We start from the raw sequence: 17,145 nt of genomic DNA, 5'->3' as shown, positions 1-17,145 counted from the left end.
TCCATCTTGAACTGTCCTCCCATCTCTCTTCCTGCTCCCTCTCCGACCGCTTACAATCTGGCTTCCGGTCACACCACTCCACTGAAACTGCCCTAAGATAACCAATGACCTATTAACCGCCAAGAGCAAGCGACACTACTCTGTCCTCCTCCTCCTGGACCTGTCCTCTGCCTTTGACACAGTGGACCATTCCCCAGTATCACAGACTTAGCCCTATCCTGGATCTCGTCATACCTAACAGACAGGACATTCAGCGTCTCTCACTCACACACCACCTCCTCACCTCGCCCCCTATCTGTCGGAGTCCCGCAAGGTTCAGTCCTAGGGCCACTGTTCTTCTCCATTTACACCATTGGCCTCGGACAGCTCGTAGAATCTCACGGCTTTCAGTATCACCTCTATGCTGATGACACAGATCTACATCTCTGGACCAGATATCACCACCCTACAGGATTCCCTCAATGTCTGTCCGCTATTTCATCCTTCTTCTCCGCTAGATTTCTAAAACTTAACATTGACAAAACAGAATTCATCATCTTTCCCCCCCATCTCACGCGACCCCACCCAACAAACCTATCCATTACAGTAAACTGCTGCCCACTCTCCCCAGTCCCACAAGCTCGATGCCTCGGGGTAATCCTTGACACTGATCTATCCTTCAAACCAAATATCCAAGCCCTTTCCACTTCCTGCCGCCTTCAACTCAAAAATATTTCACGGATCCGTACATTCCTAAACCAAGAATCTGGAAAAACCCTAGTCCATGCCCTAATCATCTCTCGCCTTGACTACTGCAACCTCCTTCTCTGTGGCCTCCCCTCTAACACTCTCGCACCCCTCCAATCTATTCTAAACGCTGCTGCCTGACAAATCCACCTGTCCCCCGCTATTCCCCGGCCTCTCCCCTCTGTCAATCCCTTCACTGGCTCCCCATTACCCAGAGACTCCAGCACAAATGCCTAACCATGACATACAAAGCCATCCACAACCTGTCTCCTCCATACATCTGTGACCTCTTCTCCGGTACTTTCCTGCACGCAACCTCCGATCCTCACAAGATCTCCTTCTCTACTCCCCTCTTCCCACAATCGCATACAAGATTTCTCTCGCACATCACCCCTACTCTGAAACTCTCCACCACAACATACCAGACTCTCACCCTACCATCGAAACCTTCAAAAAGAACCTGAAGACCTGACTCTTCCGACAAGCCTACAACCTGCAGTAACCACCGATAGACCAAATCGCTGCAAGACCAGCTCTACCCTCACCCATCCCTTGTAGATTCTGAGCCGTCGCGGGCAGGGTCCTCTCTCCTATTGTACCAGTCGTGACTTGGTATTGTTTAAGATTATTGTGCTTGTTTTTATTATGTATACCCCTCCTCACATGTAAAGCACCATGGAATAAATGGCGTAATAATAATAATAATAATAATAATAATAATAATAATAATAATAATAATAATACTACAATGAAGAGACAGGGGAGGCTTGCAGACAGGGACGGGGAGGCATTCATACCAGGACAGGCAAGGGAGAGGCATGCATACAATGACAGGGAAGGGGAGCCATGCATAGCAGGACAGGGATGAGGGGACAATGCATACCCGATTTATACTCGTGTCAATAAGCTTACCCAGTTTTCCGTGGCAAAAATAGGTGCCTCGGCTTATACTTGGGTCGGTTTATACTCGAGTATATACGGTATTTTGTGCGATATGACTCTCTGATTTAAAGGGCCACTGTCACCCCCTCCAGCCGTTATAAACTAAAAGAGCCACCTTGTGCAGCAGTAATGCTGCATTCTAACAAGGTGGCTCTTTTAGTTTTTGCTTCTGTTATTCCCTCAATAAAGCGTTTTATAATTTTCCCCAAATACCTGTCTTTGTACCTGGAGGCAGGTCCGAAGCCTCCTTTGTGAAGCGCCCAACTGCCGTCACGCATCTCTTCTTGGGCGATGGTCGCCGCCCCCTGCGCGCTGTTCTTCTTAAATCCGGCGCCTGCGCTGTGCGTGCCTGCCTGGGGCAGGCGCAGTGTTCATTGGCCGTCATGGCAACTGATGCCGGGTGCCTGACTGCGCCTGTGCGGGCAGTGCGGCCACCCTGTTGCTGAATCCCCGCCCCGCACTGTGTTATGCATTATGCAGAGTGCGGGGCTGGGATTCCTGGGCATGCGCACTGCGCTGTTCAGACGCTCCCCCGGTCCCCCACCTTCCAGCGTTGCCCGAATATACAGGTTTCCTTGCCGACGTTTGGAACAGCCACAAAGAACAAAGCTGAAAGGCGGGGGACCTGGGGAGCGTCAGACAAGCGCAGTGCGCATGCCCAGGAATCCCAGCCCCGCACTGTGCATAATGCATAACACAATGCGGGGCGGGGATTCAGCAACAGGGTGGCCGCACAGGCGCAGTCAGGCACCCGGCATCAGTTGCTATGACGGCCAATGAACACTGCCCTTGCCACAGGCAGGCACGCACAGCGCAGGCGCCGGATTTAAGAAGAACAGCGCGCAGGGGGCGGCGACCATCACCCAAGAAGAGATGAGTGACGGCAGTTGGGCGCTTCACAAAGGAGGCTTTGGACCTGCCCCCAGGTACAAAGACAGGTATTTGGGGAAAATTATAAAACGCTTTATTGAGGGAATAACAGAAGAAAAAACTAAAAGAGCCACCTTGTTAGACTGCAGCATTACTGCTGCACAAGGTGGCTCTTTTAGTTTATAACGGCTGGAGGGGGTGACAGTGGCCCTTTAATGGCATAAAAATTAAAATTTGAAAATCTCAGAATCACCGGGATCCATTGAATTGTTCCAGAGTTATGACCTCAAAGTGACACTGGTCAGAATTGTAAGGGTATGTTCCCACGGTCAGTAAACGCTGCGGATTGGACGCTGTGCACACCCGCAGCATCCAACTCGCAGCGGTCAGATGTTACAGCATAGTGGATGGAATTTGAAGAAATCCCATTCCCACTATGCGTACAACGGCACCTGCGGTTTCCCTGCCGAGATAGACATGCAGAGCATCTTTCCAGACCACCGCATGTCTATTTAACTTGCGGTGGCGCGCAGTCTCTGCAAGATAAATATCACCAGTGCAATGTATTGGGCGTGTAATTCCACATGGTTCAATGAACAAATGTGGAATTACCTGCGATCAAAAGCCGGCATAGCTTTTGGCGGAGCGAACATGTGCCGAGGCCAAAGCGCTGCCTAATACTGACCGTGGGGATGTAGCCTTAAAATTGGCCTAGTCATTAAGGTGAAAACAGGCTTAGTTTCAAAGGGTTTAAAGGGAACAGAAAAAAAGGCGACTTATCAGGTTAACCCCTTAACGACATGCGCCGTACTAGTACGGCACATGTTGTGTCTCTCCCTTTGAAGTGGGCTCCGGCGCTGAGCCTACATCAAAGCCACGACATGTCAGCTGTTTTGTACAGCCGACATGTGCGTGCAATAGCGACGAGTGGAATCGCGATCCATCGTCTGCTATTAACCAGTTAAATGCCGCTATCAAACGCTGACAGTGGCATTTAACTAGCGATACGGGCCGTGAGGCCAGAAATGCGCGCATCGCTGACCCCCGTCACATGATCGGGAGTCAGCGATGTGTCAGCATGACAATCAGAGGTCTCCTTGAAACCTCTATGGTTGTTGATGCCGGATGCCTATGAACGCCACCCTGTGGTCGGCACTCATAGCAAGCCTGTAATTCAGCTACATAGGAATATAAATAAATTTATTTATTTTTAAAGAGATATGAAATAAATTAAATATAAAAGTTTAAATCACCACCCTTTCGCCCCATTCAAAACAAAACAAAGAAAAAAGAATCAAAAATACACATTTGGTATCGCTGCGTTCAGAATCGTCCAATTAATAAAAAAATAAAAAATAAAAAATAAAAAAAGGGATTAACCCGATAGCTAAATGGCGTAGCGAGAAAAAAAATTCAAAACGCCAGAATTACAATTTTTCTGTCGCTGCAACATTTGGAATTTTTTTTCACCACTTAGATAAAAAATAACCTTAACATGTTTGGGGTCTATGAACTCATAATGACCTGGGGAATCACCTTGGCAGGTCAGTTTTAGCATTTAGTGAACCTAGCAAAAAAGCCAAACAAAAAACGAGAGTGGGATTCCACTTTTTGTGCAATTTCACCACACTTGGAATTTTTTTCCGGTTTTCTAGTACAAGACATGGTAAAATCAATGGTGTCGATCAAAAGTACAACTTGTCCCTCAAAAAAACAAGCCCTCACATGGCCATATTGACAGAAAAATCGGTATTAGTCTTACCGGTAATTATGTTTCCAGGAGTCCATACTGACAGCACCATGGGGGACGTCTCCCCTCCTCCTTGCTGGGACAGGAAACACACGAGAGTTTAAATATCCGGTACCACCCCTCACTCCTCAGTGTTGTAACAAGGACCAACTCATGGAATGATGCAAATAAGCCGGATTACTCACCGGTAATGCTCTTTTAGTGAGTCCACGACAGCACCCCACTGGAGAGAGGGATCCGCCCCGCAGGAACAGGAAACCTATTGAGAAATAAAAGGGGGCAGTCCGCCTCTCCTCCTCAGTTTTGATTTCAGAGTACCCGGAGGACCGCCAGTATTAGGCAAATATCATTTATTTCATTTTTCAAACTTATTTGCTTATGATTAAAAGAATTTTACTCAATAGTATGTACTATATTAATCTAGGGAGGGATGTAAGAGGGTGCTGTCGTAGACTCACTAAAAGAGCATTACCGGTGAGTAATCCAGCTTTTTACTCTTCACCACGACAGCACCCCACTGGAGATCTTTCAGAGACCATTACCTAGGGAGGGGACCACCGTGCTGAGGACAGTCCTGCCAAAGTCTAGGTCAGAAGTTGACGATAGGTCTAGCCTATAGTGGTTATAGAATGTAGAAGGATTTGACCAAGTTGCCGCCTTACATATAGTTTCAATTGGGACGTCTCCCCTCTCTGCCCAGGAGGATGCCATCGCTCTGGTAGAGTGTGCTGTTATGCCTTCCGGAGGGTTATCTTTCCTCGCGGAATAGGCCAGTCTGATAGACTCTCTGATCCACCGGGATAAGGTGCTTTTTGTTACTCCATTACCCTTCTTGTGACCCTGGAAGGAAATAAACAGAGCCCTACACTGTCGCCAGCTGCTGGTCCTTTCAATGTATTTTAACACTACTCTTAACGTCTAGAGTGTGATATTTCTGTTCTTCAGGAGTGGAGGGATTACTGAAGAAAGTGGGCAAGATTATTTCTTGCGACCTATGGAATTTTTTTGCTACTTTGGGAAGGTAGGAAGGGTCTGGTTTAAGAATTAATTTATCTTGAAAGGTTAACAAAAAAGGTGGATCTATAGAGAGTGCTTGGATGTCACTGATTCTCCTAGCTGAAGTCAGTGCTACCAAGAGGGCCGTTTTTAGTGATAGACATTTAATGGGTATCGAGTCTATTGGTTCGAATGGAGAGTCTGTTAGGGCTTGTAAAACTAAATTTAAATCCCAGGGTGGAATCCTAGGTATGTTAACTGGATTTATTCTTTCGCAGGCTGAGATAAATCTGGATACCCATCTATCTCCCGCAATGTTATGGCCATAGAGGGCTCCTAGTGCTGAAACATTAACTTTTAAGGTGTTTACAGTTAAACCTAGTTCTCTCCCTTTTTGAAGAAATTCCAGGATAGATTGTATCGGAATTTCTGATGTGTTAGTAGATGTATGGAATTGTAAGAATTTCTTCCATATTCTCGTATAAATTTTTGTGGTGGAAGGTTTTCTACTCTGGAGAAGTGTGTCAATCAAACCCCCCGAGAATCCTCTCGATCTTAGCATCTGCCTCTCAAATTCCAGGCCGTCAGGTGGAGATTGTCCACCTGAGGGTGGAAAAACGGACCCTGTAAGAGAAGGTTGGGTGTTGAGGGGAGGACCCAAGGATCTGAGACCGACATGGTTTGTAGCCACGAGAACCATGGTCTCTTGGGCCAGAATGGAGCTATCAGTATCACTTTTGCTCCTTCTCTGATTTTGCGTATGACTTGGGGTAGTACTATGATCGGAGGAAAAGCGTACGCCAGACTGAACTGCCAAGGGGCTTGGAGAGCGTCCAGAATGTCTGGATGATCCGTTGGAGATGAGGCAAATCTCCAGACTTTTCTGTTTCTTCTTGTGGCGAAGAGATCTATTTGAGGATGGCCCCATAGGGATATTATGTCCAGAAAAATCTGCTGGTTTAGGCACAACTCTCCTTGTCTCAAGGTGTGTCGACTTAAAAAGTCTGCCTGCTGATTGTTTTCTCCTCTTATGTGCAGCGCAGTAAGGGATGTTAGGTGACTTTCTGCTAGATTTAAGATTTCTGTAGCAGAAGACATCAGAGTCTCTGATCGCGTACCTCCTTGCCTGTTTAGATACGCCACTGTGGTGGTGTTGTCGGAGAGAATTCTGACGTCTTTCCCCCGAAGCTGTGGGAGGAAATGGTATAAGGCGTATTTTACTGCATTTAGTTCTTTGACGTTAGAGGAGTTGCAGCTTTCCTCCATGTTCCATGACCCTTGGCAATAATCATTCCCCATATGAGCGCCCCATCCATGAGGACTGGCGTCAGTGGTTATGGTATGAGATGGCGTTATTACCCATGGAACACCACTCATCAAATGGTTTGAGTCTAGCCACCACGCTAAGGAAGATAAAACCTCCTGAGATAAGGTTATTTTTGCATTTAGATGACCAAATAACCATCTATCCTCTTGTAAAATTTGATGTTGTAGTGTTCGAGTATGGTATTGAGCCCATCTTACTGCAGGTATACAAGAGATAAGAGACCCTAGTAACGACATAGCTTGTCTTAGGGATATACGTGGATTATTTATTGCGGCTAGGACTTTGTGTCTGATCAGTAGTATCTTTACCTGAGGCAGAAGACACTTTTGAGATATGGAGTCTAAATGGAACCCCAAGAACTCCTGACGGGAAAGCGGAGTGAGTCTGGATTTGTCGGTATTGATTATCCAGCCCAGGTCCTGTAGAGAGGAAATTGCGTGAGCTAAACGATCAGTACATTGAGTAATTGAATTTCCTATTACCAAAAAGTCATCCAGATAGGGCACAATCAAAGTCTCCTTCTGGCGAAGGTAGGCCATCACCTCTAGCATTATCTTGGTGAAGATCCTCGGCGCTGTTGAGAGGCCGAAGGGCAAGGCCGCATACTGGAAATGACGAATCTCGTTGTTGATTATTACCGCCACCCTGAGGAATTTTTGGTATCTGTTATGAATAGGGAGATGATAGTAAGCATCTTTTAGATCAATGCCCCCCATCATACAGTTTGGGAAGAGGAGTTTTATGGTGGACCTAATGGATTCCATCTTAAATGTATAGTTTTCAATAAATGAATTGAGTTTAAGGTTTATGATTGTCCTGAAAGAACCGTCGGGCTTGGAAATTAGGAATAAGGGAGAGTAGAATCCCCTACCCTCCTGTCCCACCGGAACTTGGACTAAGACCCATTTTGATAATAGGGTTTGAATTTCAAGCTCTAGCGCCTGTTGTTGTATAGGCGAGCTGAGGGATGTTATAATATAAGACTCGTGGGGAACACGAGAGAATTTTAGTTTAATTCCATCTAGGATGATATTTAAAACCCACGAGCTAGATGTTATTTTTTCCCATTGAGTGGTGAAAAACTTCAGTCTGCCCCCAACTGGTATATCCTCAGTATTTGTTGTCTTTTGGGGGGTTGGGTCTTCTAAACATGGTACCTCTCTGCTTGTCGTCTTTAGCGGTCCATGTTGTAGACCTATCCGTTTGCCTCCTTTTGCCAAACGGTCTCCTTTTAAAGGCTCTCCTGTAAAAGGGAATAGAGGAATCAGGAAAAGCTTTCTTCCTGTCCTTTGCCTTTGAGTATCTCGTCTAAGGTTTTACCAAAGACGTACTCACCCTCACATGGGATTGCGCATATTTTAGATTTAGATTGCGCGTCCCCTTTCCAGCTTTTCATCCATAGCGCTCGTCTTGCGTTATTCACGAGGCCTGCAGATCTTGCTGCCAAACGGAGTGAGTCGGCGGAAGCGTCTGCCATAAAGGCCGCTGCTCCTCGTATTAAGGGGATGGCCGCTCGTAGTTTTTCTCTTGAACTTTTATTTTCGATTTGCTGGTCTAACTGATCAATCCAGATGATCATTGACCGGGCAGCGCAAGTGCTGGCTACTGCAGGTTTGAATATTCCTGTAGCCGCTTCCCAAGAACGTTTAAGGGATGACTCAGCCTTACGATCCAAAGGATCGACCAGTAGTCCCGCATCCTCCACAGGTAGAGTGGATTGCTTAGAGGTAGAGGCTACAGCTGCGTCGACCTTAGGGACTTTGGTCCATGTAAGAAGCTCCTCATCACTAAACGGATATTTTCGTTTTGATGCTGAGGGTAGAAAGCTTCTCTGATCCTGCTTCTCCCACTCTCTTAATTAATGTTTTCACTGCTGGTATAACTGGAAAACATCTCCTCTTTCTCGCTGCCAAACCTGCGAACATTATGTCCTGCGTGGTTTGCGCACCCTTTGTTTCCTCACACCCCATGGTATTTCGAATTGACTTTACCAAGTTGTCCACACTTTCTAAGGGAAAACATGAGCGTCCCTCGATCTCTGATGAGGATGATGATGATGATTAACATGATGATAGGGAGGCGTCTGACAGTACAGGTTGGTCACTATCGGAGTCTGACACAGGTGTCGGTGTTTTGGACTTAGTACTACATGGTTTGTCCTGGGCCATATTTTTTAGTTCCTCCCTAATAATGGCCCGTAAGTCCGTAACGGACACTACTGCTCCCTGTGTTGTTTCCTTAAAACAGTCCTTGCAAAGTTTTTTGGGGTATGAGTCTGGAAGGGGCTGGCTACACAAGGCACATTCCTTATTCTTCGTTTTTTGTCGCTTTTTGCCCTAAGCGTAATAAGTAGAGAGAGAAAGAGAAAAGAGAGAAGTAGGGAGACAACGTCAGCTTAATAGGCAGAGTTCACAACTCACCCAGTGAAGCAAATAATACCGAATCAGAAGGCCGAGATCCTGTTCTGGAACCGTCGCTTTTACGAGCATCCTCTGGCGTTATCTTTGGCGGGGGGTACTGGATCTCCTGCTGTGGGGTCCATGGCACCTGGGGATGACATCTTGCATCGCCGAATTACCCTCGTTCAGTGATTTAAATAGTGTGCCCTTTCTGTGCGCAGTGCGCATGCGCGAGTCGGCGCTTCCGCCCCCGCCTGCAGATCCGGCTATAGTAGGAGCGATGTACCTTTCTGGGGGAGGGGAGTAAAGCTCTATGCTGTATCCGTCTGACACAGTTCTGCGAACCCACTGGCTCAGAGTAATCTGAGCCCAGTTTTTTGCAAACCTCCGCAGTCTTCCCCCAATGCTGGTGGCGTCATTGTGGCTTATTTCTAGTGCATGGACTGAAGAAAAAGCCTTTGTTTCTGCCACCCTGTCCATGGGAGCCTCTGTAGGATCCTCTGCTGGACCGACCTTGTCCTCTCGGATCAAACTGTTTCTTGGAGAAGAAACTTCTCCGAAAAGGCAGGGGTCGTTTGGGTTTATCCTCCGGAAACCCTTTCTTTTTATCGGATGCTGACTCAAGGATAGAGTCCAGAGCCGGTCCAAACACCCTCTGTCCCGAAAATGGAATAGAACAGAGTTTGGACTTAGATGCATTGTCACCAGACCAGGATCTCAGCCATACTGCCTGCCTAGCTGCATTAGATAGAGAGCTGTTACGAGCTGAAAATCTGACTGACTCTGCTGTCATATCTGAAAGGAATGCCATAGCGGACTTCATGATAGGAAGAGAATGCAAAATATCTGATCTAGGGGTCTTATTAGCTAATTGCTCTTCCAACTAGCCCATCCATAGATACATAGACCTGGCCACCGAGGTGGCTGCTATGTTTGTTCTGATCAGGGCCGCAGATGCCTCCCAGGCCCTTTTCAGGAGAATGTCCGCCTTCCTATCCATAGGGTCACGAAGACTGGAGGAGTCTTCAAATGGTATAGCAGTTTTTTTGGTGACTTTAGCAACAGGAACGTCAATTTTAGGGACCTCCTCCCATAACCTGACTTCCTCGAGATCGAATGGCAAGCGGCCTTTAAAGTCACGTGACAGAACCAATCGACGCTCGGCCTCTTTCCACTCTTGCAGGATCATAGCTTTGATATGATCACTTATAGGAAATACAGTCTGATTCCGAGCCACTAGTCCCCCAAACATCAAGTCCTGTCTGGACTGTGGTTTGGAAGTGTCCTCGATCTGCATCGTATTTCGTACTGCCTGTACGAGTTCGTCCGTTTCTTCAGACTGGAAGAGATACTTCCTGTTCTGATCCTGGCTTCCTACTGGGATTTCTCCCTCCTCTTCTGATGGCGAATCCCTGAGTTCGGAACCTTCATCAGAAGAATACTCTGGCTCCCCCTGGGGTTCCTCCCGTCTGGCACGTTTGCGACCCACTATAGGACTGGCCGGGCGTGAATGTGAGAGGCTGGATATAGAGGCCTGAACCTCTTCCCGTATTAGGGACCTCATCTCGGATAGCAGAGACGACTGCTCGTCCTTCATGACCTTAGAAGTACAGGCTGTACAGAGGGTCTTGCCATGGGAATCTGGGAGCTTTACATGGCATACAGGACATCTGATGCTTTTAGCCGTGGCCTTCACAGATTTTTTAGCCGTAGCAGGGGGAGCAGCGGGGTTTCCCTTATCCTAGACAACATAAGATAGGGAGTAATAGGCTAGAAGGTGTGCGGTATTTTTGTGATGTAAGGGTATACTGCCACAGGCAGACTTACCCCTTCCTCTTCAATTCGGTCTTCCATATCCGATTTCGAGGTATACAACGCACCACCGCCCGAAGCTGGACGCTACACACCAGCGACCGCTCTGCTCAGTGCTCTCCACCGTGGAGTGTTTGAATTCCCCGCTCTTAGAAAGCCACCGGAAGTGACGTTTCGCCGGCTCTGAAGAAACCGGAAGTGACGCGGCTCCTTAGATCAGGAAGTGCCGGCCGGCTGTAGCGACTCCCGAACCACACCTGCCGCCTGGAGACCTTTCAGGATCGCTGCCGCGTTGTGAACCGAGAGCCTCCCACCGGGAGGAGCGGTTCAATCCCGGAGCTTAGTCCTGCTCCGGGCCTTTGGGGTAGAGGGACTCCCCGCTGGGGAGTTTCGACCCTGAGCCACTTGACAGGGGGAAGGCTCTGGATGACCGCACGATCCCCCTGAGCTCGGAAAGCATGCTGCTCCTCTTCGTGTGTCCCTCCATGCAGGGACAGGAAAAACACTGAGGAGTGAGGGGTGGTACCGGATATTTAAACTCTCGTGTGTTTCCTGTCCCAGCAAGGAGGAGGGGAGACGTCCTCCATGGTGCTGTCAGGAGGGACGTCCTGGAAAATAAAAACGTAATGGCACTAGGAAGGAGGGGAGCAAAAATGGAAAATGCAAAAATGAAAAAGGGCTCCATCATGAAGGGGGTCAAGTTACTCACAATAAGGTACGCCTTTTGGATGGCTGTTAGACTCCCTTGAATTGGCAAATTTGTGCTAAGTACCTGCTCTCATTTTTCTGACATTTTCTTGTAGCAACAGTGCAACTCAATTTTTCTAATATTCCATATGTACATTTACCATGAGCATAATGAAGTTCCTATTTTCTAAATTTGCTATTTTTTCTACATTTCAGAGTGCGGCATTATATCCTTAGTTTTAACCCCTTAATCCCATATGACGTACTATCCCGTCAAGGTGACCTGGGACTTAATTCTCAGCGACGGGATAGTACGATATATGCGATTGGCCGCGCTCACGGGGGGAGTGCGGCCGAGTGTCAGCTGACTATCGCAGCAGACATCCGGCACTATGTGCCAGGAGCGGTCACGGACCGCCCCAGACACATCAACCCCCGGCACACTGCGATCAAACATGATCGCAGTGCTACGGCGGTATAGGGAAGCATCGCGCAGGGAGGAGGCTCCCTGCGGGCTTCCCTGAGACCCTCGGAGCAATGCGCCATTTTCTCCTGTTACCCTTGGTAAAATAAAACAAATTAGAGCTGAAATAAATTGTGTGAGAAAAAAAGTTAAATGTTCATTTTTATTTAAACATTCCAAAAATTCCTGTGAAATACCTGAAGGGTTAATAAAGTTCTTGAATGTGGGGTGCAGTTTTTAGAATGGTGTCACACTTGGGTATTTTCTATCATATAGACCCCTCAAAATGACTTCAAATGAGATGTGGTCCCTAAAAAAACGGTGTTGTAAAAATGAGAAATTGCTGGTCAACTTTTAACCCTTATAACTCCCTAACAAAAAAAAAATTTTGGTTTCAAAATTGTGCTGATGTAAGGCTACTTTCATATTTGCGTTTAAATCCGCAGCGTTTAAAATGCATCCACAAGTGGTTGAAAAAACACATGTAAAAGTGCACAAACGCGGCATTTTTTAGACGCATGCGGTAGCGCATGCGGTTAAAAAAAAAACGCCGTGTTTGTACGCGTTTACATGCGTTTTTTTCCTGCGTTTGCGTTTTAATATCCGCATGCGTTTTGTATTCCTATATTTATCATTAGGGACGCATGCGTTTGTTAGTTCGCGTTTTGCCGCGTTTGAAGACGCAGTGTCTACACATTTTTTCTCTTGTGGAACGCATGCGTTCACGAACGCATGTGCTTATGAAAGCATGCGTTCATATAGACAGCAATGCGTTTTTTTGCCGCAAACCTTGCGCAATCGACCACATGCGTTTCCAAGCGGCAAATTGACACCTCTAAAAATTACTACATGTTGCATTTCCGCACCAAGCCGCAAACGACGAAACGATGCATGCGTTGTCAAACGCGGTAAAACGCGAACAAACAAAAACGCATGCGTTTTTAATGTTAAAGATAGGAATACAAAACGCATGCGGATATATGCGGTAGAAACGCTGCGGACACAACCGCAAATGTGAAACCAGCCTAAAGTAGACATGTGGGAAATGTTACTTATTAAGTATTTTGTGTGACATATCTCTGTGATTTAAACGCATAAAAATTCAAAGTTGGAAAATTATGAAATTTTCAAAATTTTCGCCAAATTTCCGTTTTTTTTCACAAATAAGCTTAAGTTACAGTTAGGTCCATATATATTTGGACAGAGGCAACATTTTTCTAATTTTGCTTATAGACATTACCACAATTAATTTTAAACAAAACAATTCAAATGAAGTTGAAGTTCAGACTTTCAGCTTTCATTTGAGGGTATCCACAATAAAATTGGATGAAGGGTTTAGGAGTTTCAGCTCCTTAACATGTGCCACCCTGTTTTTAAAGGGACCAAAAGTAATTGGACAATTGACTCCAAGGCTATTTCATGGACAGGTGTGGGCAATCCCTTCGTTATGTCATTCTCAATTAAGCAGATAAAAGGCCTGGAGTTGATTTGAGGTGTGGTGCTTGCATTTGTAAGGTTTTGCTGTGAAGTAAACATGCGGTCAAAGGAGCTCTCCATGCAGGTGAAACAAGCCATCCTTAAGCTGCGAAAACAGAAAAAACCCATCGGATAAATTGCTACAATATTAGGAGTGGCAAAATCTACAATTTGGTACATCCTGAGAAAGAAAGAAAGCACTGGTGAACTCATCAATGCAAAAAGATCTGGGCGCCCACGGAAGACAACAGTGGTGGATGATCGCAGAATAAGCTCCATGGTGAAGAGAAACCCCTACACAACAGCCAACCAAGTGAACAACACTCTCCAGGAGGTCGGCGTATCAATATCCAAATCTACCATAAAGAGAAGACTGCATGAAAGTAAATACAGAGGGTTCACTGCACGGTGCAAGCCACTCATAAGCATCAAGAATAAAAAGGTTAGACTGGACTGTGCTAAAAAACATCTAAAAAAGCCAGCACAGTTCTGGAAGAACACTCTTTGGACAGATGAATCCAAGATCAACCTCTACCAGAATGATGGAAAGAGAAAAGTATGGTGAAGGTGGGGTACAGCTCATGATCCTAAGCATACCACATCATCTGTAAAACACGGCGGAGGCAGTGTGATGGCTTGGGCATGCATGGCTGCCAGTGGCACTGGGTCACTAGTGTTTATTGATGATGTGACACAGGACAGAAGCAGCCGAATGAATTCTGAGGTATTCAGAGCCATACTGTATGCTCAGATCCAGCCAAATGAAGCAAAACTGATTGGTCGTCGTTTCATACTACAGATGGACAATGACCCAAAACATAAAGCCAAAGCAACTCAGGAGTTTATTAAAGCAAAGAAGTGGAATATTCTTGAATGGCCAAGTCAGTCACCTGATCTCAACCCAATTGAGCATGCATTTCACTTGTTAAAGACTAAACTTCAGACAGAAAGGCCCACAAACAAACAGCATCTGAAAACCACAGCAGTGAAGGCCTGGCAGAGCATCAAAAAGGAGGAAACTCAGCGTCTGGTGATGTCCATGAGTTCAAGACTTTAGGCAGTCATTGGCAACAAAGGGTTTTCAACCAAGTACTAAAAATTAACATTTTATTTAAAATTATTGAATCTGTCCAATTACTTTTGGTCCCTTTAAAAACAGGGTGGTACATGTTAAGGATCTGAAACTCCTAAACCCTTAATCCAATTTTAATGTGGATACCCTCAAATGAAAGCTGAAAGTCTGAACTTCAACTGCATCTGAATTGTTTTGTTTAAAATTCATTGTGGTAATGGCTATAACCAAAATTAGAAAAATGTTGTCTCTGTCCAAATATATATGGACCTAACTGTATATCGAAGAAATTTTACCACTATCATGAAGTACAATATGACAAGAGAAAATGTCAGAATCGCCAAGATCCGTTGAAGCATTCCAGAGTTATAACCTCATAAAGGGACAGTGGTCAGAATTGTAAGGCCATGTTCACACTTTGCGGTTTTTACCGCGGAACCGCCGCGATTTTGATGCTGCGGGTCCGCAGCAGTTTCCATTGCGTTTACATTTACATGTAAACCCTATGGAAACCGCAAACCGCTGTGCACATGCTGCGGGAAAAACCGCACAGAAACGCAGCGGTTTACAACCTGCAGCATGTCACTTCTTTGTGCAGAATCGCTGCGATTCTGCACCCATAGGAATGCATTGAACCGCTTACTTCCCGCATGGGGTTGTGCCCACGTTGCGGGAAGTAAGCGGATAATGTGCGGGTGGTATCCGGGGTGGAGGAGAGGAGACTCTCCTCCAGGCCCTGGGAACCATATTTGTGTGTAAAAAAAGAATTAAAATAAAAAATCATGTTATACTCACCTCTCAGCGCTGCACGCGGCCGGCCGGTCAGAGTTGCTGTGCGAACAGGACCTGCGGTGACGTCGCGGTCACATGACCGTGACGTCGCGGTCACATGACCGTGACGTCACGAAGGGTCCTTCTCGCACATCATCTTTGGAACCGGACCGCCGGGTGCAGCGCCGAGGAGATCGGGACGTCAGAGGGTGAGTATATAAACTTTTTTTTTAAATTTAACATTACTATTGATGCTGCATATTGCTGCATATGCAGCATCAATAGTATAAACGGAAACCCGCAGCGGAAACCGCGGAACAAACCGCGATAAATCTGCAGGGATAACCGCAGCGGTTTTGCCCTGCAGATTTATCAAATCCGCTGCGGGAGAACCCGCAGAGGTCACCCGCAAAGTGTGAACATGGCCTAAAAATTGGCCCGGTCATTAACGTGCAAACCACCCTCGGGGCTTAAGGGGTTAAAGGCAACCTGACAACAATTTCATGCTGCCTGAACTACGGGCTGCATGAAACTGAACCCAACTCATTAATTTCAGACAGGTATTTTTTTTTTTCCTGCAACAATGCAGCATTGCAGAGTAAAACATTTCTAACTTCAATCATGCAGCCAAGCTCTGATAGTTCGGGCACCATCAAATTGATTACTTTAAATATTGTCTTTAAAGATGTCGTCCAGGCAAACTTTACTTAGGAAAACGGGTATGTAAAAAACAAAGCCATATTTACCAACCAGCACCTATCTGGATCCGGCGCAGGCTACAGTGATGTCACCGTTCCACCAGAATGTTACGATCTGTGATTGGCTGCAGTAGTCAGGGCTTTGTAATTAAAGTGACCAGACAGCTGCAACCAATCACAACACAGTGGTCCTGCAGCTAGTGAAACAGAAACATCACAGTTTCCTGACACTACACTAGATAGACCACAGAGTGCCCTGCGCTGGATATCGGTGGGCTAGTATAGCTGTGTTTGTCATATTTTGCATATTGTTTTTGTTTTAAGTAACAAAAAAAAGCATGAAAAGGTGGACAACAGGATGAACTTGCTTACGTTATTTTTTAGAATGCAAGTCTTTAAATGTAAATAAAACAAATAGAAGTGCAATAAATTAACAGTAACTAACATGCATAACGTTCCAGACTGACAGGTGAGAGCCCTTCCCGTTTGCACATTTGAGAGATGCCAGGTAATAAGGTGTTTTTGTTACTGCTTTCAAACCTTGCGTGTGCCAGCACAAACTTGTCAGACAGCTCTTCTATCGGCTTCTTTTCGTCTCCCTAAAGAGAGAGGATTTGGGGTGCGCCCTCCTGGCCCGTGATACTCAGGGAAGACGGGAGGGAAACAGGAACCCTGGCAGCAGATATTCACGGCTGTATACGCATCCGCCATATGGGTAAATGCTAGAGTGTATGGGCTCCTTCCAGGTGTGACGTCATTTCCGGGGGCGTGTCCTATCGGGAGAGGGGCGTGTTCTCCAAGGCGGCAAAGGATAGGAAAGCAGCATGACAGCTTGTGGACGCCATGGAGGTCAGTGGTTTCAGGGTGAAAAATGCTACTTGCCGATCGCTATTCGCTATTGGGGGGAGGCCCTGTGGTGGTCGACCTACTTGTCTGTGTGGGGAGTGACCCGTGGTGGGGTTTTGGGGGGCTCCGCTGCTGCTGGCTATTGTGGGGGACCGCTGCGGTGGGATTTTGGGGGGCTCCGCTGCTGCTGGCTATTGTGGGGGATCCCTGCGGTGTGATTTTGGGGGGCTCCGCTGCTTCTGGCTATTGTGGGGGACCCCTGTGGTGGGATTTTGGGGGGCTCCGCTGCTTCTGGCTATTGTGGGGGACC

General features: G+C 46.6%; 1 protein-coding gene across 7 annotated transcripts in view; it reads right to left on the bottom strand.

Annotated features, from left to right (window-relative positions):
- FBXL18 (F-box and leucine rich repeat protein 18) overlaps window positions 1–16,734 on the bottom strand; it is a 385,112-nt gene extending 368,378 nt beyond the window's left edge. For 2 of the 7 annotated variants that reach the window (XM_077275634.1, XM_077275632.1), the window contains exon 1: window positions 16,435–16,734. Coding sequence is in view for 3 of the 7 variants with exons in the window: in XM_077275632.1 (XP_077131747.1) it covers window positions 16,435–16,440 (6 nt within the window). In the remaining 4 variants the exon portion in view is untranslated. The remainder of the gene's footprint in view (window positions 1–16,434) is intronic. The other 5 variants (XM_077275628.1, XM_077275631.1, XM_077275633.1 and 2 more) reach the window with 5 other exon arrangements.
- Window positions 16,735–17,145: the final 411 nt, after the last annotated feature.

Source organism: Ranitomeya variabilis, chromosome 7, assembly GCF_051348905.1.
Source record: "Ranitomeya variabilis isolate aRanVar5 chromosome 7, aRanVar5.hap1, whole genome shotgun sequence".
Taxonomy (NCBI): Eukaryota; Metazoa; Chordata; class Amphibia; order Anura; family Dendrobatidae; genus Ranitomeya; species Ranitomeya variabilis.
The sequence above is the reverse complement of the archived record's forward strand: the minus strand, read 5'-3'. Positions and strand labels throughout refer to the sequence as shown.